Below are 23,069 nucleotides of genomic sequence, written 5' to 3' on the forward strand. Positions count from 1 at the left end.
ATCTTCTCCCATTCAGTTGGTTGCCACTTTATTTTGTCAATGGTTTCTTTTGCTGTGCAGAAGCTCTTAAGTTTCATATAGTCCCATTCGTTTATTTTAGCTTTTACTTCCATTGCCTTTGGAGTCAAATTCATAAAATGTTCTTTGAACCCAAGGTCCATAAGTTTAGTACCTATGTTTTCCTCTATGCAGTTTATTGTGTCAGGTCTTATGCTTAAGTCTTTGATCCATTTTGAATTAATTTTGGTACATGGCGACAGATAGCAGTCCAGTTTCATTCTTTTGCACGTGGCTATCCAATTCTCCCAGCACCATTTATTGAAGAGGCTGTCTTTCCTCCATTGTATGTTTTTAGCTCCTTTGTCAAAAATTACCTGTCCATATTTATGTGGTTTTATTTCTGGCTTCTCAATTCTATTCCATTGGTCTACGTGTCTGTTTTTCTGCCAATACCATGCTGTTTTGACTATTGTTGCCCTGTAGTACAAGCTCAAGTCAGGGAGTGTAATACCTCCAGCATTGTTCTTGTTTCTTAAGATTGGTTTGGCTATTTGGGGTCTTTGGTGGTTCCAAACAAATCTGATGATTTTTTGTTCTATTTCTTTAAAAAATGCCATTGGGGCAAACTATTTTTTAATGAGTATAAAATCATTTTAAAAATGACTGTTTTCTAGGCAGTGGGACATGGCTATAGTTACCAGCCACATGTAACAGCAGCCAAACTGGGGTGGCAGTAGGTGGTAGGTAAAGAGGGTAAATACTTGAGAAGGAATATATGTCAACAGTTTTTCTATTGTAAATTATAACTCAAATTAGCTCAAATATAGAAGGAAATTCATTAGTTCACATACTAGGAAGTCCGACGGTGTATCTGACATTAAAAACTACTGAATCTAAGAACTTAATTGATGCCACCAGAGCTCTGTCTTTCCCTTATACCCTTTTTGGCCTCTGTTCAACTTCATTTTTCAGATAGGCGTTCTTCAGGTGGTAAGCAAGACAGCCATTGATATAGTCCCCACATCAAATCCTCCCAACTTAAAGAAATTTTCTCTCCTAATGTCAGTATATAAATTTCATGGAAGTGTATGATTGTCTCTACTTAGGTCATGTGCCCCTCCCTGAACCAATCACTGTGGGGTGGGGAGATGGAATATGACTGACCAAGCCTGTAATAGCGTTAGCAAGTGGTGTGGGAGGGGAACTCAGATACCACGATCCAGGGTTCCACCAGGACGACATGGAATAGGGGTAGAAAGAATCCCCTAGGGAAGGGATGCTAACAGATCCAAACAACCGATGTCACGGCTGCCATGAAGGGCAACAATTGATATTGGAGATGAGAAGGTTGTGGGGGTGCAGAGTAGATTGAGTAGTAGGAGAGTAGGATTAGGCAAAGAGGCCTTATTTTTCTAAATAAGGCCAGACTGAACTAGACTCTGGAATAATAGAGAAATTTGTTGTTGGGGTGGGGGAAGGGGTCAGATGGTGGGATGAATGAAAATATGAAGCTCGTATTAGCCTCACATGGCTAATGCTACATCTGGGCATGAAATAGTTAAAAATCTCCCACTTTTTCAAAGGATAATTGAAGATTGAGTATGGATAAAAACTGGGTATGGAAATTCTGTAATTTTTCTCAGGTAAATTGTGAAATTAAATGCAATTAGAAAAGCATCCCCAAAATAGCTATGTTTTGGTTGGCACGTGACCAAACCCCGAACAGCTTAGATGAGTATAAAAGAGATTCAAATATATATCTTTCACATATGCTTAAGAAACTGAACTGAAGGAAGAGAAAAAGCAGCACATGCCATCTGTGTAGGAGGTATGCAAGCTCCAGTGTGAGTTTGGAAAGGAAGGGGGCTTCAGTCATCTAAGACCAGTAGGCAGTGAGAAAGACAGAGACTCGGAGAAGCAGAAACAAGGTCAGAACCCAGGGCAGATACAGAGCCTGAGACCCATAAAGCCAGCAGGAGCACGGTGCCTTCTGCTATGTACCACGCCAAGTTCTTTCCATCAAAATAGCTCCCCATACATCTTCTCTAAGAACCCCCCCAGCATATCTCAGCAGTAATGAGTTATTTGCTGAGTGGCATGCTCATCCTCAGGATGCACTGGCCTGTGCCCAATGCTTGCCTGTGAGGAATGAAAGGAGAGGTTTCGGTGATATCGGGCCAAAGGAACATGAGTCCTAGAAACCTACTCTGGCTCAATCATCTTTCTCGCCTGTGAGGTTCATGAGCAAGCAATACATTCAAGGGCCATCACCAGATAAAAAACCAAAATACTACTTTATTTTCACCTGAATAAATGCCCAAGTTTTTAGTGCAGAGCTACCTTGTAAAAACAAGGTTGGAGCAAGCAGCCTACAGTAAAGAGCCGCGCAAGCCTTTCCTTCCCCTTTACACACCCAAATCTTCATACCCTCTGTTCTGCCACATTTGGACCAGAAACGAAAAGCAATAAAAAGTATGCTTGGCGATGCATTTGAGGAAGAGAAAATAAGATGGCCAGCTCCCAAGAAGAGGCCCTGGCTCAGCCTACGTATTCCTGCTGCATGAAGTAGAAGAGAAAGCTGCATGGAGGTTCATACCCCTGCCCTTTAAATGTAGACCGATTAATTTCCTGGAATCTGACCAATCTAATAAAAGTCCTCTCTGGGAGAAGGCAAAGGCCAGGAGAGAAGGGGAGAGATGGAACTTCCCTTACTCCTCAAAATGTGGGCCATGGGCCAGCTCTCAGCCTCACCTGGTAGCTTATTAGAAACGCACAATCTTGGGCTCCACCCAATATTAATGAAATCAGAGAATTGCATTTTAATAAGATCTCCAGAGGATTCATGTGCACATCAAAGTTTGAGAAGCACCGAGTTTCTGAATCATAAATCCATTCCCAAATTATCTGTCATTTGGATATTTGCTCACTTCCTAAAATAGTGCTCTGCATATGGTCAATAGTTAATGACAGGATGTTTGAGAAATTCTCTTTGGCACCTATTTAATTCCATTTGAAGAGAGGAGACAATTCCTGAGAAACCAGCACACATTTACCGAGTGGCTTAGACAGAGACAGAAACATACTAAAAACAAGCAAGCAAAACAGTTCTAGACACACACACAGCTCTGCCGAGTAGGACAGATGGGCGTAGTAAGTCTCCTCTTACTCCATCCCTCCGCCCATAAATTCCCTCCCTTACTTCCTCATGCTCTCCTTCACCCACGCTAGTGTTAAGCTCTTGTGTTGAGCTCTGTTTCATACACTGGATAGCACCACGTAGATTACATGTCTCTTGCAGACCTGTCCTCAAACCCAAATTCTAAGAATGAGGTCCTCTACCGTTAAGCCAGGACACAGCAGGAAAACAAAAAGCAATTGGGCACATCGGTATTTCTCACCTTTAAACAGTTGACCCATCATGACTTTATGACCCAATTCACATCTTATTTTCAACAGTAGACAAATACCAGGTTGGATCTTCATCCAATATTTGCTTTCAGTAGCTCTTCCTACCTGAGTAGGAAGTTAACGGTAAAAACTCAGAGCATCCAACCCCTAGTGTCTTCTCTTTCCTCTACCTGTCACAATACCTTGAAGTATAAAAGGCCAGGGTTTGGCAAATATAGATTAACTAGAGTCTGCCATAGCATTTTTTATGGGATCCAATAACAACTGGAATTAATGAGTAATGATTAAAGTTCCCATCTGTTAAGTACTTACAGTGTGCTTTACAACAACCCGATGAAGTAAGTAGTATCCCCCCCATTTAATGAGTGAGAAAATTTGAAGTTTTCAGAAGTTCAATAACTTGCCAGGAAGCAGTAAAGATAGAACTCCAGCCCACACCTACCTGAGCCTGAAGCCTCTTAACCACTGAAATAATATGATGTCTCACGGGTCAGAAACTATTGTGTGAGTACAGAATCATTTTCCTTCTCTGGGGCTAAGCAGAGGATTAAAAGAGATTAAAGATGTTCAAGCACTTAGGAAAGTAAGGTGTTGTAACATATAAGGTATAATTTAGTACATTATGTCTAAATAAAGGTTCTCAGTACTACATAAATGGCAATTATACTTGTGAAAAATTATAATTAAAGAGATCCCAGTTCATTCAGTATAAAGTTCCCATTTATTAAATGAGAAAATACTTTTTAAAGTTTAATCCTCAGTGTTGGCAAGGATGTTGAGAAACTAGTATATCACTGATGGGAGCACAAGTTAGTATGACCTTTCTAAAAAGCAAATGGACAATATGTTACAAGACATTTTTAAAAACTGACATCATAATTTCTTGTAAGGAAAAATAAATTAGGACAAAAACTGAAGTATAAATATAGTTAAGAGCATAGATTTTGAAACCAGATTGCTTGAATTTAGATCCCAGCTCCACTACTTATTACAGTGTGACCTTAGACAAGTCTCTGTGACCTGGTATCCAAAATGAGGATAATAATAGTGCCCATTTGCCCATTGCACTGGGTTGTTATGAGGATTAAATGAATTATACATAAAGTGCTTCACGCAGGGCTCAACAAAGGAAGCACTATATATAAATGGTAACTATTATTTTTGTCTCAGTAGTCTATGTAATAGCAAATGATTGGAATCAATCTGCCTGACCATAGAAAAATGGTTAAGTACAGTATGATACAGACATAAAATGAATATTGTGAAGCAATTAAAAATGAGGCTTTAAGAGATTATTTTACCACATATAATGTAAAAAAGAGCAGGAAACTGTATATATCATCTCCTACCATTCATGTTAAATGAATACTTATTGTTAAAACAGGACTTTGTACAAATGTAGATATGTAGAAAACAACCTGAAGGAATTACATCAAATTATTAACAAAGAATATATCTGGGTGCCAGAGGAACAGCACTTTCTCTTCCTCCCTGGTCACACGTACAGGTCTCTACTGGTAGTGACTCCAAGGCGGGGGGGTAGGGTGGGGGGGGTGTCTCTCCCCCGATAGACTGGAACTTAATAGAGAGCCGGGTACTCACTTGCCTATCTTTGCCCCTTGGTCTGAGCAAATCCTCAGCAGAGAGCCCACACTCGGGGTTGACCGTAAGAATGAATGAAGTAACGAATGGCATCTGAGTAAAGGCAAGGAACCGTCCTGTAAATGGAAACTGGAACGCATGCACGCCAAGCCTGATGACCCACAGTAACAGGTGTTTTCCATCTCTGATATCTGTGACTCATTCTGCACAGCTGCTTGCACACCGCGGTGTCAGCACAGGGAGGCTTCTGGAGTACAACGCCCCACACGCTGAAATGCACTGTATTCTGGGTGCCCCGGCGGCCACACACGGAGACGCACCTCACCGACAACCTGGATTCACAAAAGAGGCCCTGCCACCTTAAAAATATTAATGCCTTACTGCAAAGAACAAAAGCTATAGCTTGTGCCTACGCCCCTTGCTCCCCCACCGCTCCTTTCTTTTTAGTTTCTAAGAAATCTATTGAGGGTGAGTCTGCATGCATTTCGTCGCTGGCCTCCCGACTCCCTAAACACACAGACACGCACACAGGCACACAGACACACACCCCTTCCTCCATTCGTCCCCAGCTCCCTACACACACACACACACACACACACACACACACACACACACACACACAGATACACACACACCTCTTCTTCCTCCATTCGTCTCTTTCAGACGAGGCGCGTCTCCCTGGGCTGGATTGAATGGGAAAGGACGGGCCCGTCTTTGTCATTAATCCTCCCCTCCTTCAGGCGAGCCAAGCTTCTTCCGGGTCAGCGACAATCCCCGCCACCGCAATCAGGCTCGCGGTCCCCCATTCCGCTAGCCTCAGAGCGCCCGAGGGCCAGGTCGCCACCCCCCGCAGGTTGCGGGAAGGGAGGAGGGCGAGGAGGAGGGCGGGCAGCGCGGGAGTGGGGGAGGGAAGGAGGGAGGGAAGGAGGGGAAGGCAATCGGAGGAGGAGGAGGAGAGAGCAGCCTCCTGCAGCTGGCGAGGAGAATGGGAGTGCGGGGCGACAGACCGCCGCGGGGTGTCACGGCCGCGGCCGAGCTTGCTAGACGCCGGGCAGGCGCCCGCCGCTTTTAAACCCGAGAGGGCGCGGCGGCGGCAGGATCGCGGCGCGCGCTGGGCGCCGGGCGGCGGCCGAATGGAGAGGAAGGGCTCGGCGGCGGGGACCAAAGGGAACCCGAGCCCACCGGTGGCAGGCGAGGCGCAGCGGCCGCCGCCGCCTCTGTGCGTCCCGGGCGGCGGTGGAGGGGCCCCGGCGCGGGGCCAGGCTGGGGCGGCGGCCGAGCCCGCCGAGTTTATCCGGCGCGCGCACGAGTTCAAGAACCAAGGAGCGCAGTGCTACAAGGACAAGAAATTCCGCGAAGCCATCGGCAAATATCACCGGGCGTTGCTGGAGCTGAAGGGGCTGCAGCCCGCCCCCGGGGAACAGGAGCGGGACTCGCGCGCGGCCTCCCCGGCCGGGGCCTCCAACCCTGGCCGCCTCTCGGAGGAGCAGAGCAAGACAGTGGAAGCCATCGAGATCGACTGCTACAACAGCCTGGCAGGTGAGCTGCGCCGCGCCGCGCCGCGCCGCGCACCCGGCCCCTCCTCCCCCGGCCCTCCCCGCCTCCTGCCCGGCGCGGGTCCCCATTCCCCAGCTCCGGACTCCGGGTCACAGCCGCCCGCTGCGGCGAGCCCGCGATGCATACTCCCTGCTGGGACCGTGCTGGTCTGGGAAGGAGAACCTGGGAGGGGGACGCTTTGGGAAAAGTGTGACTTTTTAGCATTATACCTTCCAAAACTCGTTGTCATCCCGCGTCCCTTCCCCCGCATCCATCGTAAATCTCACCTATGAATAACTGGGCAGACAGGAGGAGACCCAGCTGGCCTGGCGGCGACTGCTGCTACTATCAATCCCCAGTGGACCTGGGTCCAATGCGGGAAGCAGCGCCTGGGTGGGCCACCCGCACCCACTGCATGCCCAGTTACTGCTCTCCGCAGGTATCTCTGGCTCCAGAGCTGGCCCTCATCTTCTTCCCAACTGACTGTATCCCTATGGGTAAGGTTTTTCCCCAAGTTCACTTGGCCCCAGTAGGAAAGAGCAGTTTGCCATAATGCCTTCAGCATCTTGAGCAAAATGGATTCCAAAGTGCCACTTTCTTCTCTCTAAGCTCTGCTGGGGCTCGGTTGCCAGGTGAAGAGAGTGATCTCAAAGGGAGCCTAGTTCATGGTTGGGCCGGAGCTGTGCTACATTCCTGCTCTCCTCCCTGCCTCCTTCTCACTCTGGGTAGCATTGGTCCTCACACCAGCTGTCCGCTAGATGTGAGGAAAGGGAGCCTTTCTACTGGGATGAGAAGATGAGGTATACATTCCAGAGTTCACTTTGGGGATTGAGGGCAAAATCAGACATTTCTACAAATTTGACTTTGGCACAGGAAAATTTAAAGTCTCTAAAAAAGAAAGAGTCTGGGTCTTACCAGGGCCAGTCCTGTGAGAAGGTGGGAGAGGCAATGGCCTTATATCCCCTATTAAAAGCATTCCCTCCTCTTCCCCCACCCTGTTTGGTGGGGTTTGGGCATGGTCCAGTTCCTCTAACCAAACAAAAGGCCATTACTCCTAATCCCTAACCCTTGAAGTTGCCTAAATTAGCCATGGACAGTTGGAGCTGAGTAGGTTTGGAAGAGTGACTGGGTGTGGCTGGGGCCCAAGCAGTTGGGGGATGAAAAAAATATCGATAATTTTGCTCTGTTCCAAAGTGCAGATGTGTTCTGTTCCCTTTGAGATCTCTAGTGCCAGCCTACCACTGCTTTTCGGTAATGCCATGTCCAGTATCATCTGTCATCAGGCAAAACCCAGGCACTTAAAAAATGGTAGCTTACAAACTTAATTAGTAGTAATAGTAGTAGCAGTTGTAGAAATGGTGGTACAGATAGCAGTACTACTAGTAATAACGGCAGCAGATAAAGTAGTAGCTTAGCAAAGATGGAATATTTCAATCCCTCACAATGTACAGTTTGATTCCCTTTATTTCCTGTAAGTCTCTGGCATACTCAGTTATGCCTGATTAATAGTTAAAGGGCAGAGTGGCCTTGGGTGGGGGAAGAAGCTCTCTGGATCGCTAATGGGGCGATTTCAGAGTGGTAATGGAGTCTTATATTTAGTATTATCCATGGGCATTCTGGGATTGCCCCTCACCCCATGCTTTTGGCTGCCATCCTGTGGCTAGCACTGCCTGTCTTTTACCCCAGAAGTGGTTACATTTCTATAGTGAAACCAAAGATGTGTGTCCTTGGTCAGGCCAGCCCAGTCAGGGCGGGCGGGGGCTAAGATCTGGACAGCTCCTCCACTTTCGACCCCCGCCTCAGCCACCCACACACTTTGGAAAACTTCAGAGCTGAGAGAATGGAGAGTAACAATAACAGATTTCCCCCTCTACTGCCTTCTCTAGTGCTCACCACTAATATTAATAATTTACTGTGTGCACTGTGCTAGGCCCTCTACATACATTGTATTTTTTAATATTTAAAACAACTCAATATAAAGAATACGATCATCAGTTTTGCAGAGAAAAAAACCCCAAGGTTCTAGAACCATTCAACTCCAAAGTCAATGTTCTTGTCATCACAGCTTCATGCACAAAGTCAGCATCCTCTAGACCTCTGTGTCCCTGGAGTCGTCTCAGGTAGGCTCCAGGGCCCTTGTACTACTTGGAAAATTCTGTTGGGAGTTCTCAGCCCTGGTAACCAGGAGAAAGAAATAAAGCACCTTCATTCAAGGCTCCGTAGGGCTATTTTCAAATATTGTCAAGTTTCACATTAAAAAAAAGAAGAGTAATTACAAGGTGAACAGTCTTATCAAAGCCAAATCTGTATCCTGTACAGAAAATTCAACTGAGAGAAAGGATCCACATAGAAGTCACCTGGAGAAGTAGAAGCCCAACGTTGGTTTCCTTTTAGACAATGCATAAAATCGGTTAGAAATCCTAGCAAGTAGAAAAGTATCCTTTCTTGTTGGATTGTAAAAGTAATACATACCTAAATAATGCATTTTCTTTTACTAGAAAGTACCAAAAAGTTTATAGAAGAAAATAGAAAATTACTTTTAACCCCACCACCTAAAGAAATCAATTGTGATATATTTCCTTCCTGTATGTTTTTCTGTACATAAATGTAAACTCTTTACAAAGCAAAGGCCCTCCAGTATCCTGCTTTTATTTCTACGTACCAATCTATCAGAAACATTGTACATTTCATTAAAATATTTTTGTGACGATTATCTTAAATGGCACCATAAAATTGTTCAATGTGTGTTTACAATTATCATTTGATGGAAAGGGAAGGAAAGATGATCACTGTCATTTTGTGAGAACCAGAACAGTGCAGTGTGGCCCATAAGATATCCTTTCCCTCTTGTGCCTGCCAAAAGGAAGGAGACAACAACTGCAAGTTCATTCTGTCAGAAAGGCAAGTGACCCTTCCATTGGGGCTGCAGTGCCAGCTGAGCAGCCCAGCAGGCTGCAGGCAGGAGCAGGCTGAAGATGTCCTCTCAAGGACCTGTCCTTCTTCTACACAGCTGTGCATAGAACGGGAGCTCTGGGACTTAGAAGGAATTTGGACTAGCCCAGCAGTAGCTAAAGGAATAAGCTGCGTTACTAAGGGCAGCTCAGCACTAAACAAAAGGCTTCTGAAGGAAACCTGGATTCAGTGGACCCTTGGACTCTGCATGGAAGGCTCCGAGAGAATAGCAAAGGGGCAGCTGGAATGTGCTAAGAGATGTTAGTCTAAAAATCCATTTGGATGACTTGAGGGCATCATGTGAAGGGCATGCAGGCAATTTGCAAAGTGCCCACAGTTGTGGTCCCTTCGGCTTAGGGTTTCTTCTGATTAGTAGGGATCTGGCCAGTGGCACAAGATATCTGGACTTGGTTTTACAAGTCTTATTCTCTAAGAAATTCAAGGAAAGAGATGGGAGGCACCCTGTTCCTTCAGAATTTCTAACGATTTTGATACAATGACTAGAAAAGATAGTCTGACTTGCCTGGGGAGATGTAAGAATCTGATCCTTACCAAGGAAGCGTGTATTGGCCTGTTGATCAACTCCTGTTGACCTTGAACAAGACACAGGACTCCCCTGGGGCCTTGGAATGTTTTGTGCCGAACCTCTTCAAGGGCAGAGCCTTTGGCTCTACATCTGTTCCTGTGAGGCAGTGGTGGCCTCACCTGGGGTATGATCAAAAGGTTACAACACATAATGACTTTGTTGGTATTTTAAAATGATGTTTGAGACTCAAATGCCAGCAGTGGAGATGGGTGCAGACAGGCCATGGTATTGCATCCAAAGGCAAGATGAGAGCCAGGTCATGCCTCTATATCCCTGACATGCCCTGTGACTTTGGATGAGCTCCGACCACGTCGTCATTTTATCTCCATTTTCCCATGCATTTTGAGCTATGCTGGGGAAATTTTTTGTTTATTTTACCAAAGGGGCAGATAATATCCATCGGTCCCAACTTGAAGCCCAGGACAGGGGTGTGACAAGGCCTAAAGAAGTCACACTGGAATAGGAACCAGTTTTATCAGTGCTTGTGGACATGTCTTGAAGCCTTGGGACCAGGGCAGCTACATAATTTGTGGGGTCTAGTGCAGAATGAATGAAACTGTGGGGCTCCTTGTTCAAAAAGCAGGGGTGAAATGTCATTAAAGATCTTAAAAGATAAAGCTTTCTTTCTTTCTTTCTTTCTTTCTTTCTTTCTTTCTTTCTTTCTTTCTTTCTTTCTTTCTTTCTTTCATGATCTCTCTCGACTTTATGATGTTTTTATGTGATGTTTTATTTGCTATTTAATGTCATTACAAGAAAATTAAAATTTTAAATTATTGGCATGAATTTTAATGTTCATCTTTATATTGTGCAATGCCACTTTTAATGGAAATAAAACAGCACTTAATTTGCATATGGAATCATATAAATTGCACAATTCACTTTTTGTAGCTTATACATGCATATGTAGTTTATTCTTACTAGAACAGTGGAAATGCTAACAAAACAAACTCAATTGTTTTGATTTTGCTTCTTTATATGCACACTTTCTACCAAACTTGGCTTTCTGATGAGTAAGGAAAAGAAAAGAAATTATAGGTTGCCCTAGTCTTTCTTTCTATGTCATCGTTTTCAGCCTAAATGGTTGGCTACTACAGGAAGTAACATAAGTAGGAAAGGGTTACTAGGTCATTTGTGTTTCTTAGAATACTATTGCTTTCTTTCTGCATTTGAAGCAACTTCTGGATTGAATGGAAAGCATAGTCTGTTGGGGCTGTCAGCATGTCTGCTTACTTATAGACCTAACAAACTCATACTTACCTTATACTCGAGTTTGGTCTTGCTGAACTCTCATGCACTGGAATTATGTGCTCATGGGGCATTGTGACTGCTATATGTGAGTGGGGCTGCAAAGAATGATTTGCCTATCTCTTCTGCTCACGTTTATGCTCCATTGTCCCATCAGACTTCACTTACAAAACACAATTTCAGAGATAAAATAATTAAGAATTTCAAAAAGGTAATAGCAGAGCATTAAGCTAAATACAGGGTGCTTCTGTGCATGGGTCCTATGTGACTACATAAGTTGCCCACCCTTGAAGCCAGCCCTCAATGGGACACCAGAAGATGATTAGGTGGATACATCTAAAGTAGACAAAATTAGATATAGACTCTAAGGCAGATTCTAAGACAAAGGGTACTCAACAGAAATTGGTGTGGAACCAAAGAACCAAGCATAAAGATGGATGCATTACAAATGCAAGAACTCAGTGGTGAAAAGGAAGTCAAGAGCTAGAGATAACTGGGAACCTGGTGCCAGAAGATGAGTATTGGGGTACAAACTGGCCAAAGGAAGGGGAAAGAACAGGGGCCTCATACTAAGATCCTCAGCCAATTTCTTGCCATCTGAATGGGAGAACTTGACTGCCCAAGCCATTGTCCATCTGAGGCTATTGCTTGCACAGCACCCTGGCCAATAAATCTTAAGCCTATAAATGCTTCAAAGACCATCTTCCAAAAAAGGAGATGAGACTTGAAACTTACAGAATGCTTTCAAGAAAAGAACATTCTGAATTTAGATTCTGGGCAGAGTTTCTAAAGTAGATTCTGAAGCTCTTTACCTCCAAGGGAAATGAGTTGGATGGCTCTTGGCCAGAACCTCTTTGGGACATGTCGAAGTCAGAGGCCCTACAGCTGAATACCTGGGAGTGCCCCATCAAAGGCAAGGGGATTTGGTTGCAGTGCAGACAGGAAAGGCAAGATGCAGAGCAGCCCAGAGCTTTGCAGGTTGTGAGTGCCCTCCAGATGGGAACTTCTCTCCTTCCAGCTGTTCTCGTTCACCACCAGGCTGTGCCTACTCCAAACAGCTAGGATGAAAACCACATGTTTCGACAAATCAACCAGCAATTTCCCACTTCCCAGGTGTTTGGCTTTGGGAAGTCTGATGTACATGCTGGGAACAGAGTTTTCCATTTTCACCACGATGATTAGTGTTTTCCAGTCCCAACCACATAGGAGCAACCACAAGTTCGAGCACAGAAAATGGCACCAAACACAAAAAAGCCAAAAATAATGCTATAGAAGATTAAAGGAGTTTAGCCTTGCTGGTGATGTTCATATGACCTTGAAATTATTCATTAGCAGTATAAAGCTCATTATCTTTCTTTTATACATACATATCATATCAGCAATAAAATGGTGCCATATCTAGTATGACTCAAAATCATAGTTCCCAAATATTTTTGAAAAGGAAGCAGGATGTGTAGTGCCAAGGAGGTTTGACTTGAACTAGAAGAATTCTATGTTGAAATGTATTCATGTGGACCTTCTTGCCCTTTTTGAATAAAGGACTTTAAAGAGTACTCATGTTATGGCTAGATTTACACAGAGGAAGCTTACGGGGCAAATGTTTCCCTTCCACAGTGTTTCTGTGTGTAAAGAATAAAACTGAGAAGTGGTGCTAACTAGCTAGCTCAAGAGTTATGTAAAATCAGAATTATAATTTCAGATTTGGGTATAACCCCATCCCTTACAGGTGTATGAATTTCCTTTTCAACATGACCAACTTGTCATCCAGCATGAACTTAGGCATGTCCAACAGTAAAGGTACTCACCACCACCTAAAGTGACTCATTTAACAACCACCACCACCACAAAACGACAATATAATAATAATAATAATGTTAATAAACAGTAACTGTAAAGATCTAATTGGCTTTATGAAACAGTTCATGAATCGGGCAGCATCTCATCTAGCAAGCAGAGAGATACTTCGAGGGGTTACACAGGATGGAAGGCTTTTACAAAAAGGAGGGTAAGACAAGAAACTTATCAGAAAGAGAAAAATCAAACTTCACTGGAGGAAAGTAAGAGTTCAGGTGACAACAGCTTCTCATTGTCTGAGCTGCAGTATTTCCTTGGCTGGGCTTGTTGCTGGGCAAGAGGAAAATCTTCCTCCCGCTAGAGTAGTAAAGTAGCTGCACTTCCTGTTTGGGAGTACAAGGTATGTTTTTTCCTGTTGGGGGTCTGTAATTGATGTCTTTCTATTTGGAATAATTGACAAGTGGTAGGGTATAACTGCTTTCTTTACAGGCCTTCCCATTTCCAGTTTTAGTTGAGATCTCTTTTGTTAATTTTCACAGTAACAATAATGGCAGTAAAGACTACCATGATGAGCCCAATTCATGGCACCCAATAGATGTTGGGTGAATGTGTTTGAAATACATTAAAATGCTTATCCCAGCATCTGTCTTATATTAAGGATCCAATAAATTCAATCATTCCACTATATTGAGCACCTAATATGTGCTAGACTCTGGGCTTGGGGGCTGAGTATGCAGGAGTAAACATGAAGAACAAGGTCTCTGCCTTTATTTGATCTATACAACTTTGTGAGACAGAAAGCTCAAGCTTAGAACAGTTGAGTCACTTGCCCATGACCACATATTATGTGGCAAACTGGGATTTCTCATCTGTCAGTTCTGTAATTCCAAAGCCTATAGTCCTAACCATTCACCCAATATCCTCCATGTTTAATAGTTTCTTCCTTAAGTACTAAAATTTGCCTCCTTGAAATTTCTATCGATCCTTCCATATTCTATCTACCCTTTGAAGCAACATGGAATACATCTCATCACTGTAACAAGGACAAACCCTGACATTTTTAGGGCAAGTTGCTTGCCCATCCTCCAGTCTTGTTTTCTGTACATAAAATATCCTTTTCCTGTGATTGTGCCTTGTGTGATCAGGATTCCCATTCTATGACCATCCTGGGTGATTAAAGGGAAATTGTCCCGTGTTCTATAACCAGGTCATAGTTTCCCTAGGTCCTATGTCACTAGGAAGGTGACCTGAATTTGTACGGACAGAGAGGAGTGAGGAACTGGTGAGTCATAATTTCTAATGAGCTTAGAGGCTACCGAAGCCCCACTCATACCTCCTCCTTTTTTCTAGGCCAGAGTGTGTGAATTCCAGTTCAAAGATTTTGAGAAATTGAAGTGGAAACGTTAAGAGTAGAAGTTCATTTCGGCCATTACTATTTCAGTATCCGCTCGGTGAACAATGAGGGAAATGACCCACCAGAAGAGTAACATCTGGAGTTGTCCAAATGCGTTACCTCAGACAAGGACGTTTTTAATGTGATGAAAGTGATGATACCATCATTTGAAATAAGTTCCAGTTTAAGTGCCAAATGAAGTTGGACACTATTATTCTGTATGGCATGGAACATTGGCTCCGCTGACATCCTGGAAGGTCATACTTATTTTTTAGTTTGTGTTTTTATGACTGGCTGATGTTGTATTCTTTCCTGGTGGGCCAAAAACCTCATCTCTCAGGAAACAAAAACAGAAATCCCCAAACGCAGCACTAAACTGACTAGCTGGCCCTATGTCTAGTGGAACACTAATGGAGGTAGTCCCACATTATAGCTGATGGCACATTCACTACTTAACCTCACTACTTGAACTTAATCTGATCACAAGATCTCTGACCTTGAGTTTCCTCACTGATTAAATGGGTATACTCATGCCAGCCTAACTCATAGGGTAAGGGCAAAGACCAAGAAGATATGTATATGAATGTACTTTGTAAACTACAAAATACTAAAAATGTAAATTATCATTTTAAGTGGGCAGGGAGATGTAGGAGGGGAAAAAAGAAGTGGGACCTGCCCAATGAAGGAAATTCTCACTTCTAATTCTAACAATTTTAAGATAAAAGGGATATTTGAATAGTATCTACTAGGAAAACTCTCTTGATACCTGCTTTCTGTATTAAATATCTATCGACATTGACTGTCCCATGTAATTTCAAACACAAACACTAAAAGCGTTCCCCAAATGCAGGCTGCTTCATAGTTCACCAAAACAGCACTTGTTAATTAAGAGAGAGAGAAAGAGAGAATCTGATGAGGCTCATGCGTGGGGTGCGGGGTGTTCTTTGAAGGCTAAGATTTCCTCCATTTCTTCAAATGTTCCCATCTTTAAGAACATAGAGGAAGTGTGGCTTGCTGGACAGGGACTTGGACTACAAGTTCTGTCTCTAATCTGCCAGGTGCCTTGGGTCAAGGAATTTAACCTCTTGGGCCCAGTTTTCTGATTTATAAAAACCTAGGGTTGGATTCCAAGATCTCAAAGGTCCTTTACAGCTCTTAAAAGAAAAATTGACTCTGCATGTGAAGGCAGTCTGGCTGCGACATCTGTCACCCCATTGATCACCAGTGGTGACTAGGCTGTTCTGGCTGGCTAGGCGGGTGTGCCCTGCCTCCCTCCCCGCCCCATGGGAGTCCCTCCTGAAGCTACTCACTGGGTGGAAGAGGAGGGCCATCTTGGGTCAAGGGTACACGAGGAGCTGTGCTCTCCTGCTAGAGCCTCCAAACAAACTCTCAAAGTCCATTTGTAGGAGAACGTAGGGTAGTTAAGCTTCCAAGACCCCAGACACATCCAAATGAGACACTGCATGTGGCAATCTGCCTTCCTTTAAGGAAAGGAGGGAGGGAAAGATGGAGGGAGGCAGGGGGAGGGAGGAAGGAAGGAATGAAGGAAAAAAGAAAAATTCTCCATGCCATTCTTTATGAACTATGTGGCCCTTACAAAGAATGGGATAATTCTGTGTGTGCTGATATAGGCCAGTCTCCAAAATCTGTTATTATACATAGAGGCAGAATGCAGAACAGTGTTTAATGTGATTCCCTTGTGTACAGAAAAAAGATACAAACTAGCATAAAAGTGTTTGCGTTCAAAATTATCTGAAATCTTACAAGTAAAGCTCTTAACTTTACTTGAAAAAGATACTAGGCAGAGGAATTGGTGAAAGAGACTGTCTTTTGTTATTATTAAGACTTTATTGTTTCTAGACCATTTTAAGGCTCACAACAAAATTGAGGTGAAGGTAGAGATATTTCTTATATACTCCCTTCCCCCACACATGCTCAGCCTCCCCGTTATCAACGTCCCCACCACAGTGGTACATTTGTCACAACTGAGGAACCTACAATGACACATCGTAATCACTCAAAGTCCATGGTTAACATTAGGGCTTTCACATTCTATGGATTTAGACAAATGTATGACATGTATCCATCACTAGGGTATCATACAGAGTGTTTTCACTGTCATAAAAATCCTCCATGCTCTGTCTGTTCATCTCTTTTCCTCCACCCCCAACGCCTGGCAAACACTGATTTTTCTTTTTACTGTTCTCCATAGTTTTGCCTTTTCCAGTATGCCATGGAGTTGGAATCATACAGTACGTAGCCTTGTCAGATTGGCTTCTTTCACTGAGTAATATGCATTTGAGGTTCCTCCATGTCTTTTTTAACTTTTTATTTTAAATCTGTAGTGTTTGATTTTTCTAACCATGTGTTATTGCTTTTATATTTCAAGAAAAATGATGACAGAATTATCTGTGCAGAGAAATTAGTTTTTCTTTCCTTTTATTTTCTTGAAGAAAAACCACCTTATAAACATAATTGTTAGTGCCATTTGGGATATTACCAATGCGTGTCTATCCTTGTTTGATACTAATGCCAAAGATGTCAAGCAAAGTTATCCCAAGCCCCAAACTTTCTCTTAATATCCCGTCAGAGGACTCATGCCCCTTTCTGCAGTGCCCACCATCCCAATCCACACACAGGGCTAGGTCCTGGCAGCTTGGTACCCCACAGTAGAAGGACACCCTTCTGGACTCAGTAGCATGTTAGTGACAGTTTGAATCTGCTGGTGAGATGGGGAAGAAAGTTGGGTCAGAGTCCGTGATATAACCTGGTCCTAAACGTTAGTGAGATGCCCCTGGTGTTAACAAAGAGATGGTATGGGTGCACAGTGTCCAAGATTTTTGTTGGCCCCTGAGTCTAGGAAATCCTGCCCATCGGTGGCTCAGACATAGCAGCCAGAGCATCAGAAGGAAACTCACTCATTCGTAGAATCTTTATTGGACGCTTGCCCTGACTCCTCACGACCCAAAGCTAAATCCTTTCTGTTCTCCTCAAAACATGGCATGAGGCAGTAGAAACCAGGATGCTAGCTCAGATTCTGCTGCTAACTTGCTCTGTGATTTTGGGCCAGTCATATCACTCTAAGCCTCAGTCTCCCCATATGTAAACAGTGGGCGTTGGGTCAGATGCCCTTCAAGTCTCCTTTTAGAAGTATTGAATCATCTAGGATTTTGAAGGCCCTCCAGCCCCCTCCTCCCCTCGGCCTCTCTTTCTGGAGATCCCTAAGGAGTGAGCATTTTGGGATATGATTCTGGGCCTATTGCTCATGCTGAGTCAGAACCGAGCGCCTTTCTCGAATGGACCCGCCACCCCACGTTGTGGAAATCACTGGGTCTTGGGAACTTGTGTGAACACGTCCCTCAAACCTATATAAGGAGAGGGCTGTATCCCTGTGTGTGCCAGTGAGGACAGAAGGGAAGAGAGAGCACACAGAGGAACAGACAGGCAGCGGACCTATATCCCCAGGAAACCTGCAGGGCAATGTGGCCTAATGGAAAAGAACTTTACATAACATAAAAGCATCTGGGTTTGAATCCTGACTTCCCATCGACTCCTCCATTAGCCTTGGACAGGTCCCAAGCTCTATGACCTTCTGTTTCCATGACAGCAAGGAAGTAATTCCATGACAGCGAGGAAGTAATAATAGGCACCACACAGGATTGTGATGGCGAGTGAAATTAAACGATATATGCACACATGCCTAGCACAGTGCCTGGCACATAACAGATGCTTGCTTACTAAATGACGGTTATATGTAAATCTAACTCCTACTCTGGTAGGTACTAAGACAGGAAAGTATGTGATGGGAAGGAAAAAAAAAAAGCTATGGGGGAATATGGGAAGCAAGTGAGTACACAGAGGAGGGCAAGAGAGGGGTCAGGGAAGTTTCACCTCCCTAAGTGGCTACGGGGCAGGGGAGGGTGAGCAAGGTGTGAACCAACAGCCTTCAGTGTGGGTTTTTGCTACCTGATGCATTGCTGGGCCCGGGAGGCTGAGTGAACAAGTGACCCATCAGGCTTCCTCTGAAGGGCAGCTGAGCTCCAGCAGAACACAGAACCCTTGGGTCAGGGGTTTGTGCCTATTTGTAACTTCTCAGGATCAGGTCAGTCCAGGAAACACTTAGAAACTGCTGGCTTCTAGGCAGCAATGTCTCTGGCCTGAAATTGTGTAAGTGAAGAAGCCTCAGACAGCCTCTGCTCTCTGCCACTTTTTTTTTTTTTAATCTGCCCCAGGGTTTTCTGACCCTTTATTTGAACTGAACTAGCAGTGAAAGAACTTCGGGCTCTTTCACATGTCAGACCAGTTCAGAGTGTGAGAGCAGAGAATAAGGAGTTGCCAGGAAGAGAGAATACATGCTGTGATCAGTTGGGTTCCCTGGGGAGCTTAATAGGCAAGAAAGCTGACTGGTCAGAAGGGGAAATAGAGGAAGGCAAGACCTCTGTGAGAGGGAGGCATCTGAGGGAAAGGCTGCTAGGCTGGCAGCCTCGTGCCTGCTCTGTCTGCCCCTCTTATGCCTCGTGCTGGTGCCAGCTTACTGAGCTCCTTCTTGGTGTCAGATGAGGAAAGCCCCTGGCTTGACCAGGCACCCTGAGCACGAAAGCACTAGCAGGTGTGTCCCTTGGGCCATCCTTTTAATTCCCCCCTACTAGGCACTCCTCCACTGTAATGTCCCCTCATGAGCCTAGGTTTCTCCAAGGTGGTACCCCATGAACAGGCAGTGCTTTCTGCTCAGGAAACCCTCAGAAGCCTGATCCGCACCTTTCTTCCCTCTTTGAAGATGGAATGGCCAGGATGATTTTTTAAAATAGTTTTCTAATTACAACATGAAAACATCGTAATTATAGACGATAATTGAAAATAAATGAAATTCAAAGAAAAAACTAAAACTCGCTTGTCATCCATGACCCCAAGATGCCCACTCTTTCCTCTTTGGGTTTATGTCCTCCCAGGCTTCCTCTGTTGTGCATATAAACATGTATGTGTAAAACATACCAGCCAGCCCACGTCAACGTCTGCCTTTCTCCAGATTATTTGTAAAAGAAGGGGTTTGTCTCATATGTGCTGGGGCCACTGCTGGAAAGCCCAGGTCTCCCTCCTTCCCCTCTGCCCCCACAGGGGTGTCAACCAAGGGCCAGTTCTACTTCCCTTTGTTGCTGCTTTCCTTCCATGACCCCTGATACCACCACATCAGGCTGTATAGTCGTATCAGATTTTACTGAATGGTACAGGATACAGGAGGAGTTTACACCTCAAAAGCTGAATATTCAAAATTGTTTTTCCTAAAACTGATTTGGCTATCAGACTACCAGGAATTTCTTAATTGACCTCTTTCTACCTTTTGTGACTGGTTCCAACTACCTACCATGCTTCTCAGACTTTTTTCCCTTCTAGTCCTTTTCCACATCTTAGGTTCTCTGATTATCAAATTACTGTCATTTCATATTCAGAGCAGTTTGGCCATCTTTTCATCTTTTCATTTACCTGATTTTCCTGATCTCAAAGCTTCCCCTTCCTCACTGAAGCAGTTGATGAGGATATTCTAAAAATAAGATAAGGTAATTTCTTCCTGAAGAGAAACTCTGATGCCTACTATTATAACTCTTCATTCGTATTCTCTCTCTCTCTCTCTCTCTCTCTCTCTCTCTCTCTCTCTCTCTCTCTCCCCTATTTTTCACAAGATTCAGGTTGTACTGCACAAATGTTTATCCATTCTCCTACTGATGGATATTTAGGTTATTTCTAACACTTTGCTATATCACACAGTGCTGCCACGAAGGCCATGGAAGTGCTTTTTCTGCTATATGTGCCTGTTAACTAACTTATCCCCAAACAAAACTGGTGACAAAACTGGTCTGGTGTCATAGAGGGATGCTGAGAGAGGCAGCGGGAACAGGAAAGCTATTGCTGGAGTCACGGAGAAATGGCGGGAGAGGTGATCCGAACAGGAGAGGTATTCTTTAAAGTACAAAAAAGAACAGGATGGAATTTTGGCTTCTGAGATTCTCCTCCATCCTGGCACAGAATTCCTGCCAATGGCATGACGTGTGTCCTTGGCCAGAGCCAACAAGGAAAAAAGATCAAATCAGGCAGTGGATTTATTCTGAATATTTCTGGGCATATACTCATTACTACATTCCAAATGGCCCAACTGGCCCCTTCAAAGTCCCATTTCCAACCCAAGAAAGGGGTGTTAGTGAAGACTCCAACAAAAATAGTCCTGTCTCACCTTTTTCCTACTATTCCCGTCTTTCTCTGTGTCAACTGCAGTGAGAGCCTGGATAGGATCACTTGTAAGTGTGCTGCCAGGATGCCCAGGTCTGTGCCTTCCCTCACGAACAGTGGCATGCGAGAGGCACCAAAAAACTGAGGTGACCTCAGGCTTTGGCATTACAACTCCCTTGAGTAGATCCAGATATCCCTTAAAAGACTGTCAGTATAAGCCTTTAGCTTATCAGATTTTCAGATTGCTGTTTCACCTTAGCTCTTTTACCTGCCACTTTGAAAGCTCAGGACTGGCCAATGAAGGATGAATAAGAATATAAAGTCATTGAAGATATCAACATCTTTTGAATGCGCCCCATTTTCCTCCCAAAGCTCCAGGCACAGGCCGGGATGATGGATCCATATTAAATAAGTTCAATAAGAGCCTCTGCCCAGGATTGTTCCATGATGGTGAGAGTGGTACGACAGCCCTTGTTCAATCAGCCCTTGAATGCTGGGGGCATCGAAGGGAAGAATTCAAAGGGTGAGAAAACAAAGAGCAGCTTGGGAATGGTGAAAAGCAGAGATCTCCAAGGACAGTGTTGCTAAAACAGAGAAAACAAAAACACTTGGCAATGCTTGTTCGAGTCAAGTGCAAGCATGTGCTATGCTAGATTGGAAAAATAGGTCAGAAATTAAAGTGATTGGAATCGGAGGAGATTCAGCCCACTAGATAAATCCAAATGACTCCTGGTAGTATGCAGAGCAATAGCAGAAGTGGGAGAATTCTTTCTCCCACTGCCTGGGCGCCAGGCAAGGCAAATGTGACATGAACAATGACACTGCCATCCTCCTCTTGTCATAGCTTTTCCATGCTTTAGATTTGGAAAAGATTGTTAAAGACCAGTGAATCCAGGTTTCCAATCGTTACCACCAGCTCTGCAGGAGTGGAACCAACATAGGCCTTGTGCTTAGACAACGCTGATTCTTTCCCTACAAGTCAAATGGCCTCAGCAAGCAAGTCACTTAACTTCCTCAAGCCCTTGGAAGCTTCTGGAAGTAGGGCTAATACCTATTTCCCAGAGTCACTATGAGGGTCAGGTGAGTTGTAATTATAAAACACTATCCTAATATTAGGAATTGCTACTTACTGAGCACCCAATATGTGTGAATCACTATAATGTGGTTTTGTTGTGTGGGGATTTGAAGATGACCTACAGATGTGTGTCTAGGATGGTGAAGAAGACATGTTTCAGTGATAACTGCAATGTTAGGTATCTCCTGATCTGAGTATGTGGATGTGGAAAATAATTTTATTCTTTGGAAAACTAAAGGGTCCACTGCCTGATCGTACCTGTAGGTCTGATTTCATTGGGAAAAGGCTACTTAACATGTTCTGTGAAAGCATTACCGTTAGGTGGGCGTGTGCTATAATTCACAGGTAATAGAAAGACAATTTCTCAGCAAATTAGAAGTAGAGGAAAAGTGCCCGAACTTGATAAAGAGCATCTACAAAAAAACTAAAACTAGCATCATACTTAAATGGTGAGAGAATGAATACTTTCCCTTATGACCCAGGAATTGCACACGTGGGCATTTATCCTAGAGAAATGAAAGCTGCCTGTGACTGTTCCTAGCAGCATTATTCATAGTAGTAATCCAAAACTGGAAACAGCCCAGATGTCCTTCAAGTGATAAATGGTCAAACAAACTATAGTATATCCATACCATGGAATACTACTCAGCAGTGAAAAGGAATGAACTACTGATCCATGCAACAACTTGAATGCATCTCAGGGGAATTATGCTGAGTGAAAAAGAGCCAATTCCAAAACACTTCAAACTGTCTGATTCAACTTATATAATGCTTTGAAATGTCAAAATTCTAGAAATAGAGAACAGATTAGGGGTGAGAGGAAGTGGGGACATAGGAGGGATATGTATGTAGTTATAAAAGAGTAACAGGAGGGCTCCTTCTGGGATGGAACTGTTCTTTAACTTAACTTTGGAGGTAGACAGGAACCTACATATGTGATAAAATGGTATATAACTAAATACACACACATACACGTACAAGTAAAGCCGGGGAAATCTGAATAAGATCCGTGGATAGTATCAGTATCAGTATTATAGTCAATATATTGTACTATGGTTTTACCATTGAAGGAAAATTGGGGAAAGGGTACAGCAGATCTCACTATATTATTTTTTACAACTGTATGTAAAGCTACAGCTACCCAATAAAAATTTCAATTAAAAAATAATACTGTGGGAGTTAGCTTTCAAGCATCAGATAAGATAGAAGCTGTTTCAGGAAGAAACCAGAGATGTGTGGCATCAGCTGTATTAGGA

The 23,069-nt window shown here is 43.8% G+C and overlaps 1 protein-coding gene across 1 annotated transcript in view; it reads left to right on the forward strand.

The window, feature by feature from the left end:
- The first annotated feature begins 5,649 nt into the window (after nucleotides 1-5,649).
- The window catches only part of TTC9 (tetratricopeptide repeat domain 9), a 34,983-nt gene continuing 17,563 nt past the window's right edge, over nucleotides 5,650-23,069 (forward strand). The window contains exon 1 of the mRNA XM_019733343.3: nucleotides 5,650-6,549. Within this exon, the coding sequence (XP_019588902.2) occupies nucleotides 5,703-6,549 (847 nt within the window). The 5' untranslated portion in view covers nucleotides 5,650-5,702. The remainder of the gene's footprint in view (nucleotides 6,550-23,069) is intronic.

This window comes from Rhinolophus sinicus, chromosome 3 (assembly GCF_057876585.1).
Source record: "Rhinolophus sinicus isolate RSI-liver-muscle chromosome 3, RSI-T2T, whole genome shotgun sequence".
In the NCBI taxonomy this organism is placed as follows: Eukaryota; Metazoa; Chordata; class Mammalia; order Chiroptera; family Rhinolophidae; genus Rhinolophus; species Rhinolophus sinicus.